The sequence below is a fragment of the Suricata suricatta genome, chromosome 6, assembly GCF_006229205.1.
Source record: "Suricata suricatta isolate VVHF042 chromosome 6, meerkat_22Aug2017_6uvM2_HiC, whole genome shotgun sequence".
Lineage (NCBI taxonomy): Eukaryota > Metazoa > Chordata > Mammalia > Carnivora > Herpestidae > Suricata > Suricata suricatta.
In genome coordinates this window covers 101249219-101264053 of record NC_043705.1, presented here as the reverse complement: position 1 = coordinate 101264053, position 14835 = coordinate 101249219, and the positions used below count along the sequence as shown (strand labels likewise).

At 47.1% G+C, this 14835-nt stretch overlaps 2 protein-coding genes across 5 annotated transcripts in view; one reads left to right on the top strand and one right to left on the bottom strand.

Annotated features, from left to right (window-relative positions):
* The window catches only part of CYFIP2 (cytoplasmic FMR1 interacting protein 2), a 103648-nt gene that overhangs the window by 40864 nt on the left and 47949 nt on the right, over nt 1–14835 (top strand). For all 4 annotated transcript variants that reach the window (XM_029942958.1, XM_029942956.1, XM_029942957.1 and 1 more), the window contains 2 exons: nt 3973–4172; nt 6011–6098. In XM_029942958.1, the coding sequence (XP_029798818.1) occupies nt 3973–4172; nt 6011–6098 (288 nt within the window). The remainder of the gene's footprint in view (nt 1–3972; nt 4173–6010; nt 6099–14835) is intronic.
* FNDC9 (fibronectin type III domain containing 9) lies at nt 7731–11068 on the bottom strand. Its single transcript, XM_029942959.1, has 2 exons — nt 10820–11068; nt 7731–8819 (listed from the first exon to the last, which is right to left on the bottom strand). The coding sequence occupies exon 2, from the start codon at nt 8810–8812 to the stop codon at nt 8099–8101; it is 714 nt and encodes a 237-aa protein (XP_029798819.1). The 5' UTR covers nt 8813–8819; nt 10820–11068; the 3' UTR covers nt 7731–8098.

The window sequence follows — 14835 nt, the reverse complement described above, 5'->3', positions numbered from 1 at the left end:
TTTTTCACAACTTTTCTGAGAGTCTAAAATTATTTCAAAATAAAAAAGTTTTGTTTCTTAAGTGGACAACGTGGTAAAAAAAAAAAAGTGACTAGAAATGAGGGCTCTAGAGTCAGAAAGGTCTGGGATCCCAGTCCTGGCCCTGCCACATCCTTGCTAGACAGTCTAAGCAAGTAACTTCACTTCTACCAGCCCCTTTCCCCATCCACACAATGGAGGAATATTAGAATTCACAGTATAGCGTTTTTATAAGGATGACTCTTTACAGCCTGGAAAGAGCTTTGCATAGTGCTTTGCACTTGATAAATTATAGCTTCTGTAAAAAAAAAAAAAAGAGAGAGAGAGAGAGAGAGAGAGAGGGGAGCATAGAAATTGGGCTACAATGAAATGTTCTCAGGATGAATTTTCAGTAGCATTTCGTAAGAGGACTTGCCCCTTAAATGCCTAAGGGGCATCACCTAAGCCCTGGATCAGTTGGTTTAAGAGACTATAATATAGCATATGTTCTTCTGGGCTATTTTAAGAAATAGATTTTATTTTAGAAAGAAGAAAGAAAGAAAGAAGAAAAGAAAGAGGGAGGAAGAGAGGGAAGGAAGGAAGAGATTATTCTTTGTTTACGCCAAGATGTTAGCAGTGGGATTTTGGTTTTCATCTTTGTTGTTTATCTGTATCGTCAGTAATGAATGAGCCTATCTCATGTAAAAACTGGTTTGGGGTGTGGGTGAGTGTCCATGGCCTCTTCCCACCCCTTGAAAGGCACTGAATGTTCTTTTAGCTGAGAAAAAAATCAAAACAAGCAGTGAAAGCCGGTGTTTTTCAGGTGAGGGCAGCCCCCAGGAGAGTAGCCACTTCCTGTGAAGTCCAGGAAGAGGAGACCCCAGGGATGCTCTCTCCTGTGGGGTCAGGGGGCCCCCACTGGCCTTGGCTCAGAAGCTTTTGCCTCTTCTGAGAAACAAACTGAGGAATGTGCTCCCTTCAGGCCTTCCCTCCACCTTAGAAACTTTGCTCTGAGATGAGAAGGCAGCTTGATGCCAAGCCGGGAGGGTGGCAGGGATTTCTCAAGCCAGTCATCCTCATCCTACACAGCTGAGCAAATAGATTCTCAGAGAGCTCGGATGCTGACCTGGAGGGCTGGCAGCTTGCAGGCTGTGTTTTGTTTAGGCTACAGAGCACATTTGAAATTTTGAGCTAACATTTAACATTTGGAAGAATTTGAATAAAACTGCAGAAGCTCTGGCAACATCACACCAGCCATTCCAGATGGCAGCAATTGTCTGGAAATGACTAGAGGATCCCATCAGGCGGGCTGTGTTCTCTTTCGCTTGCCGCCAGCCCTACTGGTGCGCTTCATTCCTCTGTATGACCTTCCACGCCTCGTTGCATCTGACTTTGAGACCCCTGGTCTTCTCGCCTACCCGGGGCCACAGAGCTGGTCAGCGGTCCAATATGGCTGACACTCAGGCTTTCTGGTTCCCACCGAAGAGCTCTTTCCACTCCTTAACAGAAGTTGCCCTGTGGCAACTTCTGTTAAGGTTCTGCTACTCTGCCTTGCTCTCGGTAAACCAGCTTGACCATAGAAAACTCAGACCCTCTCAGAAGGCCCCTGAACCGCCCACATGGCCTTGTAAACCTTTTGTGCTGTGATGCACTGCGTCCTGCATCCCGGAGGCAAGTGCCCTCGTATGATTTAAGGGCTGGAAGAACATGGCTGATGCCGAAACAGTTTGGACTACGTAATGAAAACTTTGGTACTGTTGCACTGACAGAAGAAGTAGATCTACGTTTCTAGGAGCTCCCACGTCAGCAGAGTTGAGAACAACCCCCATTGGTCTCCCTTGTAAACACTGACACACATTTGTGAGACTGTTTCAGTCACAGAGCGTTAGAACAGAAATTGTTCACTGGTTTTTTATTTGCAGTTGTCTGCCTGGTAACATAGTACCTCAGCGTGCCCGGGGACCCGGTGAGCTCGGAAATAAAATCATTAGCATTTATTTACTCCTTTTATTTTATTATTCTATTCTATTCTATTCTATTCTATTTTGTTTTATTTTACCCATTCTAAGTGAATGGGAACAGTAGTCCAGCTGGCTAGGCCCTAAGAGAAGCAGAGAAGAGATTCTGTATTTCTGCCCTTCGTTTACTTCATGGTGCACAATGATGGGACACTTTCTTCCAGCTGCCATTCCAGAGATAAAATCCAGATTTTGACCTTCTTTTGAAAGATTGTAGGATCTGTCGTCACTGAGCCCATTCTGAAGAGGTAGCAGCTGTCTGGAGTTGAGTGGCAGTTTCACCCTTTTCTGGACAGGCGCTTTGCCACAGAGAGCCCAGCCCCAGGCATCCCCAGTGCAGCCTTTCTTACCTGAGCTGTCCAGTCTCTGCAGCCATTTAAGTTTGCAAGCTTTGATGCAGTTCTGTGCCCCCCAATTTAGAGCTATAGAATCTGAGTTTTAGAAAGGCAAATCTCTGAGATTCTAAGCGTAGTCTGGGGACTCTACCTGACCACACTCCAGACCCCAACCAGCATTAGGGAGGCCTTTGGCTGATGAGAATAAAATTAATTCCCTGATGTGGGGCTGCAGCCTGTGACCATAGACACCCAAGCGCCACAACCCAGCCATTAAAGCTGGCCCTCTGGCTGTCCCACCTCTTAGCCACACTCTGGTAAACTGCCCTTGCCAGCATTCACTGAGTTTTTATATTGTAAAACCATCTTTATTTTAACCATCGTTACTTTTCAAAGGGCTTTCTTAGCAAATTGCTTCTTTATTCCAGGCAGTCGTAGGGGCCCGAACCCATGTGACTTAAGGTCAGAAGACCTGGGATCACATACTAAACCATGTTCATATTCCCTGTTTGACGTTGGGCAAATTACTTCGCCCTTGGAGCCTCATTTGTCCCCTCTGTGAAACAGGAGCATCTCACAACAGGGCTTCACCACAGCAGTATGGGAGTGTCCTAGAGCACGACAAAGGATGCCTTCTTTCTGCATAAGATTGTGCTTTGATCTCTTTGATAGCAGCACAAGGGACTAAAGTGAGCCCAAAGGGTTCCACTCTCCTTTGACTTGCCAACAAATACAGTGACCTATTGTGTCTGCACATTGTGCACTTTGCTCCTACTCTCTGCCTGATGATAGCGGTCCAAGCAATCACATGGGTCCTTGGTCCACAGCTTTCAGCTGTCCCTTCGCCAACATGTCACCAACCCTGTGACAGAGACACAGAAGAAACCTAAAGGAGGGGACATTCTGCCTCCAGCTATTTTTTAAATATCTATAGTATGTAGTGGTTAAGAATATGGACTTTGGAGCCCAACTTCCTGGACTTGAGGTCAAGTTATTTAACTTCTCAAAACCTCAGCTTCTCTGTGCATAAAGAAAACCATAATGGTGACCATACAGGGTTTTTTGAGCATTAAATGAGTTAACACACAAAGTGCTTAGGATACTGTTTGGCATATATTAAATTAAACCATATGAAACTAATACTCAATAGTATTTAATAAAAAACCGGTAGCTTCATATGGTCTGAACTAACTGTAAGTACGTAGCAAGTGGTAACTCCTGATTGTTTTCTGCAGGGCAGAGAGAGAGCCTCTGGTCACAGCCAGTCACACCTTTGCTTTTGTTTACTTGCAACACCGGGAAGCAAACTTTTTCCACACCAGTATGGGAACTGGAATGCAAGCAAGCATGCTTTCCAACCAAGCAGGGTACAGACAGGGGATTTGAACATGGTCTGTGGTCCCCTTCCCAGAGAGGCCTGCAGCTTCCCTCAGCACAGTCTGGCAGTCTGTCCAAAGAAGCGCATGTTGTCACATGTCACCGCGTGAGCCCAGTCTCCACATCAGCAGCTGGGACGTTGTCTGAGAGGCTCTTCCCCCCCATACAAGGAACCCGTAAGATAAAATGGTGTGCATGTCAAGTGTATGTGTGCATCCTCAGCAGCCATGGGCTCTCTCTGGCAGGAGCTGGAGTGGCTGCTGGAGATCAACCGGCTCACGCACCGGCTGCTGTGTAAGCACATGACCCTGGACAGCTTCGATGCCATGTTCCGGGAGGCCAATCACAACGTGTCTGCCCCCTACGGCCGCATCACCCTGCACGTCTTCTGGGAGCTCAACTTCGACTTCCTCCCCAACTACTGCTACAATGGGTCCACCAACCGGTAAGGGAGTCCCTAGGCCAAGAGGGCTGGGGTGGGCTGAGCACAGGGAAAACTGTTCTTCCCACAACAGGCCTCTCACGGAGTCCCTCCTGTGCTGGAGGCGAGGATGCCACAGCGAGCAAGCAGACACCTTCCTGCCTCTGAGAGCCTCCAGGCTAGAGGAGGATGCAGGTGATCCAAACAATCACGTGATAAATGTACTGTTAGAGACAATTAATTTGGAGATGGAAAAAAAAAAAAGCCCCCAGTCATGAGAGAGAAAATACCACCACCTAATCCAGTCTCGGAAGTGATAGGAACCTCAAGAGGGGCTTCCTCCTCTGAGGAAGTAATGCTTAAGCCGAGATGCGAAGGATGAGTAGGAATAAATAAGACAAAAAGATAGGAGAAGAATATTCCAGACAGAGTCTCTAAGGAGCCTAGAGAGCCTGGTGAGGGTGGAGCAGATGGGATGGGAAATGGTGCCTTGAAAGGTAATGCAGGACCCAGGAGGAAGCAGGAACCAGGCCGTGCACACTCTGTCGGCCAAGATTGGATCCCGCACGGTGCTTTATGATCAGATGGCACCTTTATGAGGAGATCCACATATATGAACGCATTCATGCAAAACAGGCATGTGTGTGACGAAGTGCTACGTGTCTCCCACAAGGTGCACACAGCCCTGGGTCGGGCACTGAGGTGAGGACAAGACCTAATCCCTTACCTCCACAGAGGTTCAAAACCTGACAGAAGAGGTAAGATGTATTCACACACAAAACAAGTATGTGAGGGGTGCCTGGGTGGCTCAGTCAGTTAAGTGGCCGACTCTTCATTTCGGCTCACGTCCTTATCTCACAGTGGGGAGATCAAGCCCTGCATCTGGCTCCACACTGGCCCTGGAGCCTGCTTGGGATGCTCTCCCCCCACCCCCACCCCCGTCTCCCTTTGCCCCACCCTCACTGACACGTCTGCACACACTCTCGCTCTTAAAAAAACACACAAGTCCATGAGGATACACAAATATGTATGTGTTTACAGGTCTCAGTACTCTCGGAGCCTGGCTCATCGCCAGTATTAAATAAGTATGTGCTGAATGAATAGAGGGGTCTGGGAGGAAACCGCAGATGAGCCTGAATCCACACACTTAGCAAGACAGGCTTCCAGTTCTGTAAAGATTTGGGACTTTAATCCCCTTGAGCAGAGATCTGCAAACTACCGCCCACAAACCGCATCTTGTTGCCAACTGTTTCTGCTCAACCTGCCAGCAAAGAATACTATTGACACTTTTGTATGGTTGGGGAAAAAATCCAAAGACGAATTCTAATTTGATGACAAGTGAAAATTATTTGAAATTCATAAAGTTTTACTGGAACTCAGCCGTGCTCATTCATCTACAATTGTTTTTGGGTGCTTTCACACTACCAGCAGCAGAGTTGAGTAATGGTGACAGAGACCATCTGGCTTGCAAAGCTGAGAATATTTCCAATCTGGGCCTTCACAGAGTTGGTGGAACCCTGTCTTAAGAAGCCAAACTCGGTGTACAGGGAAGGATCAGAGTCCCAGAGGAGGCCGTTTTCACACCCAGCCAATTGTCACTTCTTCCCTATGTCCTTATGAGTGGCCATAAGTTCAAAGTCTAGCCTGGGAATCTGGACTACGATTTTCCCATCTATAGAAAGGAGATGGTATGGGGAATGAATGGGAACATGTCAGAAGAGGTTAGCGTCTTTTTAGGGAACCCCCCCCCTAAGAAACAGTGTGGTTGCACCTGGTCAGGAAGGGCTCTGGTGAGGCTGTGTCCTGTGAAGAATGCTCTTAGGGCCCAGTTAACTCCCTCCCCCTCTCTTTTCTTCTACTAGTTTTGTTCGAACTGCCATTCCTTTTACTCAAGAACCGCAAAGAGATAAACCCGCCAACGTCCAGCCTTATTACCTGTATGGATCCAAGGTGAGTAGTCTTGCTGCATCCTACTTCTAAGAGGGCTAGTTGAGTAAAAGCAAACAGAAAAGTGTTTCCTGAATCAGAAAAGTAAGAAGATGTAGAGATAAAGAGGCAGCAGTGAGAAACAAATGTGAGTATATTCATCTCTATTTGTGCACAGCTAGTGAGCATGGGGATGAGTGCAGACCTGGCAGGGCTAGAACCTGGGCGGGAACGTTTGGGGAGCGCTTCACTGAGGCGAGCAGGGAAGTAGGTATCGGGCCTTCTCGTCTTCACCCATCTCCTCCTGTGTCTCAGTCAGTTCATCGCCATATCGTCCTGCGATTCTGGGATTTTGTGTTCCATAAAGACAAAGGATTTGCAGAAAGGAAGCAGTTGGGAAGGTGGAGTTTGACGGAAGTCCCAGGTGGCTCGAGCTAGAGCTGAGAGACAGGTCTTCTCCCGTCTCTTCCCTCCTCTGTTCACACCGCACATCCTGACACTAACTACACTTCCCAAATCGTGCCCTGTTCTAGACCTTCAGTCCTTTGCCAGGGATTAATAGACATTTATTAAGCACCCACTATAGGCCAGACACTGGGCTAGATTCTGCATGCTGCGGGAATATCAGAGATTTAAAAAGATGTCATTTCTACCCTTCTCAAATTTCCACACCCGTGGTAGGGACGGGGGCGGTGTTCACTGTGATATATGTAGGAGATCATTTCTCACCCCGCGGGTTTGAAGGGGAGGATGCCACCGACAGGGTGAAACGTGCCAACCACCAACAACTAAGGCAACATTGTTCTTCGTGATGGAATAGAAATGGCCACCTTTGACCCCAGTTTTTAAAAAGTAAGCACAGATGAACGCAGAAGAACTGACTGAATATATATGAGAAAGGGTACTCCTCTAAGGTTGGGGAGCCCTAGATCGGAAAGTGTGCCGAACCAATGAGCTCCCACCACTTGGACCTGCAGGTGGGCTTAGAGGGTGTTGGGATGATACCAGGACAGTGCCGGTGTCCTCCTCAGGACAGCCAGTCTGGTCAAAGCAACTTCCCCAAACCAAGGGACGCAGTAGCCAGCATTTTGGGTAGTTCACCGATATGTCCTTGAAAAACACTGAATTACAAAGCAAGAACAACACCTCCCTTTTCAAATCTCTTTCCAGCCTTGTAATTATAACAAGGAGAAAGACTTCTGTTGGTGCTAATACGTCTTTAATACCTTCTGCTCTCTGATCTCCCTTTTTATCAAAGCTCAAAGAGCAGACCTTAAGCTCAGAGGCTTTAATAGGCAATAGGATCTAAGTCAAACTTAATATTAAGTTGTTTTCATTATGTTTATCCTTGTATATCTTCTGTTTATAGCAGGAGGGTCATGGTTTTTCATTTATGGAGTCATAGAAGTCCATCTTTTAAAATAAGTTTGAGTTTAAAAAATGAATCAAAAGAAAAATATTGTTAATAATAAATAGTAAAGATCAGCTGTGGTTTAAACAAAATGAAGAGGGGGCACGAGGTGGTATGTGATTGCCTGAAAGCTGGAAGACACTCCAGGGCAGAGCTCCTCCACCTTTCCAAAATAATCCCCCCAACAGCAGTGGCCACGGACGTCTGCCTCAGCTGCCTGCAAGCAAAACCCAGAGAGCCCACCGTCAACTCAAAAGTTTCCTCAAAGCATTGTGTTTTATTTAAGCCATGCAGATTTTGCTTTCTCTACATAATATATTCATGTTTGTTTTAATATTACAATAACATTTTAAATTCCTAACTGGGTTCCCCTAGATGGACACTCCTAAGAGACACCATGTTTCTCCTTTGACGTTCCATGGAGGTGGGGGGGTGGTGAATGCTTTCCTGCTTGAGAAGCGTTGTCATGGGGCAGTCATCTAACGCAGGTGATCCACGAGAGCACTGGCATTTGAGGGGAGACAAATGGGTAGTCTAGAGACACATTTTTACAAAACAACTACTGTATGGAGGGCTTTAAGCTACGTGATGCGGGCAGCCTCCTCCCTACCTCTCACTCCCCAAAACGAGGCAGTAAGGCAGGATGATCACCACCCCCTCCCAGTAAGGCACCCTCATCGGGGGCATCCTCGTTGGCGGCATCCTGGTCAGCTGTGGCATCCTGGTTGTCTTCAGCATCGGCTTCTGGTTCTGCATCAGCTCCGGAATTCTTGCGTGGCATTTCCACCAGGGGGAGCCCCTGCAGGTCTTCCTCTCTCTGACCGAGAGCTGGGGCCTCCTCTGGCCATCTCACCAAGCCATTGGCTTCCTCCATGTGGCCGGCTCTGTAAGACCATCGAGGCTCATGGCAACGGATGCACCAGAACTGGAGGCAGATGAAAGCTAAGACAGCTGTGAAGCAGGCCAGCAGAATGGCCATCAACACCCAAAGGGAGATTTGGGGGTCCACCAGGGAGCTCCCAGCAGCCAGTGGACTCTTATCCAGGGTATGGAACATGGTGCAGTAGTGCCTATAAGGGAAGGCAGCCTTCTTGCAGCTGATGCACAGGAAGTAGAGAGTGGAAGGGGCGAGGTGTTCCAGCACCACAGAACTGATCGTTCGAGGCACTTTCTCCTCGTGGTGGAAGCTGTAGCGAAGATAGCCAGAGAAGATGCTGTTCCAGTTGGGCCTATACATAATATGGTAATAGTCCTCCAGGCAGGGCTCCGAGGACGACCAGGAAATGATGGCTCCTGTATAAGAAACGTTCCCCACCTCGATGTTCATCCTGATTCTAGAACCAGAATCAAAGGGAAAAGTGACATCCCCTTACTTAAGTATTTATGATCAGCATACCACCATATATTGCACATGCAAGATGGATAATAATAATTGCCCCTATTTTACAAAGAAATAGAGAACAAGAGGTTATGTTACTCAGCTAAGGTACAGCCAAGAAATGCCAGAGCAAAAAGTTCAAATTAGGTTTGTCTCATGTCAAAGCCTGAGGCCTTCAGGCCTGAAAAAGATACACCCACATCCTCCAGACTCATGCTGCCCTGGCTCCGATCTTTTAAATACAACATTGTTTCCAACCCTTTAAAAAAAGAACAACAATAAAAGAAATCAGATAACCCGATTAACGTCCCTGCATTAGTCACCACCCGTCTGCGACCTCCAAGTCAGACAGTTTTATCACCTACAATATCCCTTCTGGAACTTCTGCTTTTGCTGCAAGTGCTGTGAGCTCAGTCATCTAGAACATTCTGCCCACTGCGTTGTTAGCCTCCCGGCTCTGTTGCCCATGAGAGAGGAGATGTGCGTCATCACTCCTTGGCAGCTGGTTTCTCCCCAAACGCTCTGCTCCTATTTTATTTCTTTGTTTGTTCAAAGGCAAACGCACCCAGGAAATTAGTTGTGTAGGTCAACACAATCAGCTCCTATTACCAGCATAATTGCTACTATTTAACATCTCTGGTGCTGCGAATGTTGATAATGATACTAACCACCAACAGTTAGTGAGTGAGTGCTGTGTGACATCTGGTATGTGTCATGCTGCGTGCTCACATACCATTATAAATTTCATACCCTCTGAGCTTGGTCCCCATTGTACAGATGAGCAATCTGAGGTCAGTCAGCTAATAAGTAGACTCAAAGCCACGTAACTGCTGGGTTTCCAGAACGTTATTGCAAAATGAGGTGCTGGTACGCAGACCCAGTTGCTGTTTTTCCACAAATCAAAAGAGCCCTCTTCAGATTCCCAGCCTACGGCTTTGCTAAGAGAACACCGTCTTCAAGCTTTTAAGTTTCTCTTAAATGCTATCTATCTGAGAGAGAGAGTTTCCCCTCCCCTGAATTTCCCCTGATCTAAAATTCAGGGACAGCCATATTCACTCAACCTGTGTGTGTTCATGTACAAGTCTTACCTAGCCCTCTTCTCTGCCCTTCCTGTCGCATGTGAAATACAGAAGCCTTCGTTTTAGATATTAATGACCTAGTAAAAACCCGTCAGCCAGATTTTAACCTGAATTGGATATAAAGCCAAACTGATTTCTGTCGCAAGCAGCTTTCTCTTCTCCCTGCCTCCCTCCAACCTCCTATTTTCATGCCCACTTTCCTAGAGGAGGTGGGTTGCAGAGAGATGCAGAGCATTGAGTGATTTTTCATTCCTTGTTTTTCTTCTCTAAGGAAGACAGTGAACTAAAATGCTCAGAAAAGAGAATAGTTCCCGTCTGGTTGGAAATTTCTTCCCAGAAACACAGGCAATGAAAGGGACAAGACAGGTGTACTCAGATCCCTCCGGGAAGGTCATTGCCAAGGAGACTGTCTGCACTCCCTTCATCAGACTCCTTTCTCATAAGCTCCCCCATCCATTCCACCCCACGCATCCCTGTAAACACACTTCTGACCACAATGAAAAGACCTTAATTCATTACTTATAATACAGAAGCTATGGCCTTTATAAAACCCATCCATCAGGCGTGATCAGGAATTGAGGGGTTTTTTTGTCATGACTCTTCTCTCCTGTTTGCCTCACATCTGCTGCTGGCTGTCTTTGCAGACTGAGTTCTCTCCAGCAGACATTTTTAAGAGCTTTCTGGCAAGACACGATAGCAGCATCCTCAGCTTTGGGGACCAAACCAGTCTCCCTTATTTGTTTTTCTTTCTCTGCTTCTGTTTCTAAATTCCCCCTATTTTTAGCGATTCATATTACCATTGCCTGGCCCTCCTCCAAGCAGAGTGTGAAAGGAAAAACCATTTCCATTTCCAAGAAGAGCCATTTATGTCCCTTACCTGATGCGCACGGTGGATCTGGTTAGAACGCAGCCTGCAGAGGCAGAGACAGAGTGGTCCAAAGCTGAAGGAATGGAGCCTTCTCCCCTCCTCTGCTCTGGGCTCTCCTTGATGTCTCTCTCGCCACTGTCTGAGTAATCCCACTGTCGCCCCCAACGCTCACATTATTCATTTCTTCAGATCAGCATCATTCACCATGGCAACCAGTAGGCATCTGTACGCACGGTGCTTTCAGGGACCAGTCTGGAAAGGCTTTTGCCCACTGAGAGGAGCTCTCATTCCTTTGGCCAAAAAAAGGCAAACAGCCTCCTGCAAACTGATCCTCTGAATGGTACTGATTCTTCCTAGGCTGCCAGATTTTCTCTGTCATGGGCTGGAGATCATGTTTTGCCCCATCTAGACCCTCTTTGGACAATGGTCAAATGCAAAGATGCCTTTCTCAGTTATCCCAAAATTAAAATAGCAGTTTTATCTCATGCCTTCCTACCCCCACTCCACTCCCTACCCCACCTCTGTATCATCTTTCTTTATTCTTGTCTGCTGTGGCAGTGTCTAGTTACATGACACTGGTCAAGACTCTCTTATTCTCTGGGCCTCAGTTCCATCATCTGTAAAGCCGTAGGCTTGGGCTGGATGGGGATGACATATAGACAGCAGGAATTCTTCCCAGCCCCGAACCCGCATCAGCCTTGCTAAACCATCACAGTACATGTGCTGGGTTGATTTGAGTCTACCCAGAATCTCAAGATGTGACCTTATTTGGAAATAGGATTTGTGTAGATTTAAATTAGTTAAGGATCTTGAAATGACACCATCCTAGATTTAGGGGGACCGTGCATCCAATGACTGGTGTCTATAAGAGAAAGGAGAGGGAGATGTACACAGAAGGGCACAAGGGGAGGAGCCATGTGAAGACAGAGGCACAGGCTACAGTGATGTCGCCAGAACCAGAGAGTTCCAGCACTGCCAGGGGCTTGAAGATGCAAGAATGGAGTCTTCCCTAGCATCTTCAGAGGGCGCATGGTGCTACCAGCACCGTGATGTCAGGCTTCTGGCCTCCAGAGCTGTAGGATATTACAGTGTTGAAGCACCACGCTTGTGATCATCTGTCACAATGGCTCTAGGAAACTGATACAACACTCCTTCCAGTTGGACTCAGAAACACAGGCATCCCAAGAAACTGCTTCCCAATCCATCAGTGGGAGTTGAGACCATAAATGGAAACTGTTTACTATTCCTGGGTTGGATGATCCCCAAAGTTCCTTCTCTTTGCAAACCCTGACTCTGCTTCCATTTCCCACAGAGCTCTGTCTGCCTCTGTGATTCCACCCTTCCCGGTTCCCTCAACCTCCAAAGAATTTGTTGCCAGCACTGTATGGGGGCGAGCACAGAGCTCATCTGCTATATAAAGGGAATCAAGGTCTGTCATCCTAAGCCACCAAGTTTGTGGAAATTTGTGATAGCAGCTCCAGCTCAGGCAGATTTAGACCTGAATTATTTTACACACATTATGTGCTTTTAAAAGTCAGTTTTTTTTCTCTTCTTGGTTCTTGGCCAAAGTATCCAAGAGAACACATGAAATCTTGTGATCCACATGAGTGATAATCAAAAAGTAGTGAAGAGTTTCCCGGTGAGTCACAGACCCTCCCCTGGCCAAGGGTCTCTGTGCGGCTCGGAGTCCCGGGATGTCCCTTGATTAGACACTTGCTCTGTGGCTTTCCCGTGGCATTAGGTCTTCCCAGGGGCCTGTCTAAACCCTGCTGTAATGTGTGCTAATGGTGATTCCCTGCAGAACATAAAAGCATCCTCTCCACAGAAAGGCCACCTTGGTAGTTTGCAGGTACCTTTTGAAAAGGTTATTTTGAGGGAAATAAAAATACCAGACTTAGGAGGCCTGTGGAGTGACGAGATAGAGCTTAAGCCTTTGCCACAGAAAATGGGAATTTATTTTTAATGCTCCTGGATGCCATTTTTAACACTGAACTTCTTATTTGAGAAGTTGAGATGCTCAGAGAATGGGAGTGAGGCCTGGAAGCCCTCCTGTTTCATAGATCCTGAGGGATGGCACTCCTGAGGCCATAGGACTGATGAGAGGCAGAGCCAGCACTGGAAAGCGGGGCCCCGACTCTGAGTCCTGGGTGTGTGATGTCCCTTTAGCCATCGCCATCCACCAGCAGCACCCGGAGGAGCCAACAAGGCCCTCAGTGCATGAGATACATCTTCTGGGGACACCGACTGGCTCTTTCTCCACCTTCAGAGAAGCCAGGATGGCCCTAATTGGTTTACACCATTAGTAAATTACTGCTAAGGGAAGTCACCCAGAGTGGGGTCCCTGTGCCCCTCCTGAAGGTGGCACCAAAGGGGTGACATGAGGGCATTCCTCAGTCCCAAAGCTGGCTGGCACCCAGGACAAGGTAGTCGTTCAGGGTGCAGGCTCTAAAACTCCAAGGCTGGGTTCGAATCCTGCCTATGTGGCCTTGATAGGTTCCCTCATTTTTCTATATCTTGGTTAACTTTTCTATAAGATGCAACTATCAAGAATGCCTGTCTTATAGTGTTGGAACATTGTGATGAACCCATCTCTGTAAGTGCCCGGCTTAGAAACAGCAGTTACTATTCAGAAGAAAAGGTCAATGGGTTCCTGAGTTGACTGTTGCTTCTTCTTCCAGGGGCTGATATGGGCAAGGTTTGTGCCCTACATGATCCATTCATCCTTCCTCCCTCCCTCCCTTCCTTCCTTCCTCTCTTCTTTCCTTCCTCCCTTCCTTCCTTCCTCCCTCCCTTCCTTCCTTCCTCTCTTCCTTCCTTCCTCCCTTCCTTTCTTCCTTCCTCCCTCCCTTCCTTCCTTCTTTCCTTCCTTCCTTCCTTCTCCTTCTTAAAACTTATATTTTAAATCGATAGATAGATGCACATTGTACATAAAAGAAAGAATACAGAAAGGCTCAAAGACATCAGTCAAGTGCATACAACTCAGAAATAACCCCTGGGAACATTTTGGTGCATTTTGCATGTGCTTTGTCACTTTACCCAGGTGACAACTCTTTGAGGTAGGCCTCTTATCACCGTTGTACAAAGGGGGAAACTGAAGGTCAGAGGGGTTAATTAACTTGACTACCATCATGAAGTGAGGTTTGGCAGAGCCGGGCTGTGTCCTGGTCGAGATCCCTAGAGCCAGAGCTCCTGGCCAGCCTCCAGGTTGCACCGCTCTTGTGCCCACCTTATGCTCCGGTCAGCAGTAGTCAACAGGAGCGCTTCCCTTTGCTTAGCTTCTCTTGAGAAGTAGAGACAGGACTTCACAGTTCAGTGAGTTCCAGAACGAAGGGAACAGACAAGGAACTGAAAGACCTCAGAGAGAACATCCAGCCACCTGAATATAGCCACAGAAGCAGGGAAGCCATTAAATACATCTGGAGAAATGCACTCAGCAAGGGCTTTTACTCTTCTGAGGCCTCTTCCCTAGAGTCTAGAGTCCACATACCCCTGACCAAGAGCTCTGTCACTTAGGGTGAGGGCTGATATTAAATGGAAAAGGTGTTTAATAACCAGGTCAAAAATTGAAATTAGTATATGAGCCTAAATTTTAAACATACTATTCTCTAAGTCAAGTAAATTATGTAGAGTCTATCATAAAGCTGCCTCCCAAGTGACACAGATTGTCATACAAATCAGCCCTTAAATTATACAAATAATTTCCCAATAATTTTTCAGTCTCTAGAAATTGTTGGTGTGACCTTGTGTTTGGTGTGGTTGTCACTCGCTGAATGACGCCCCTGTCTGAGCCATGGTTTGACTTCAGGGAAGTTCATCATTCTCTTGCAATGCTTTTCCCATTAGGTCATGTCCTTAAGACCTAGGACCCATGCTTTGCTGCATCCAGCTGATCACATCTCAGCTGGATCCACCCCTTGGTGTCAGCATCCCATGTGGTCTGCCCAGCAGAGTCTGCATTAGTCCCACTGACGACCCCACCAGCAGCGCCACTGGCTTTGCTGTGGCAGCCCCTGTTCTCCTGGCTG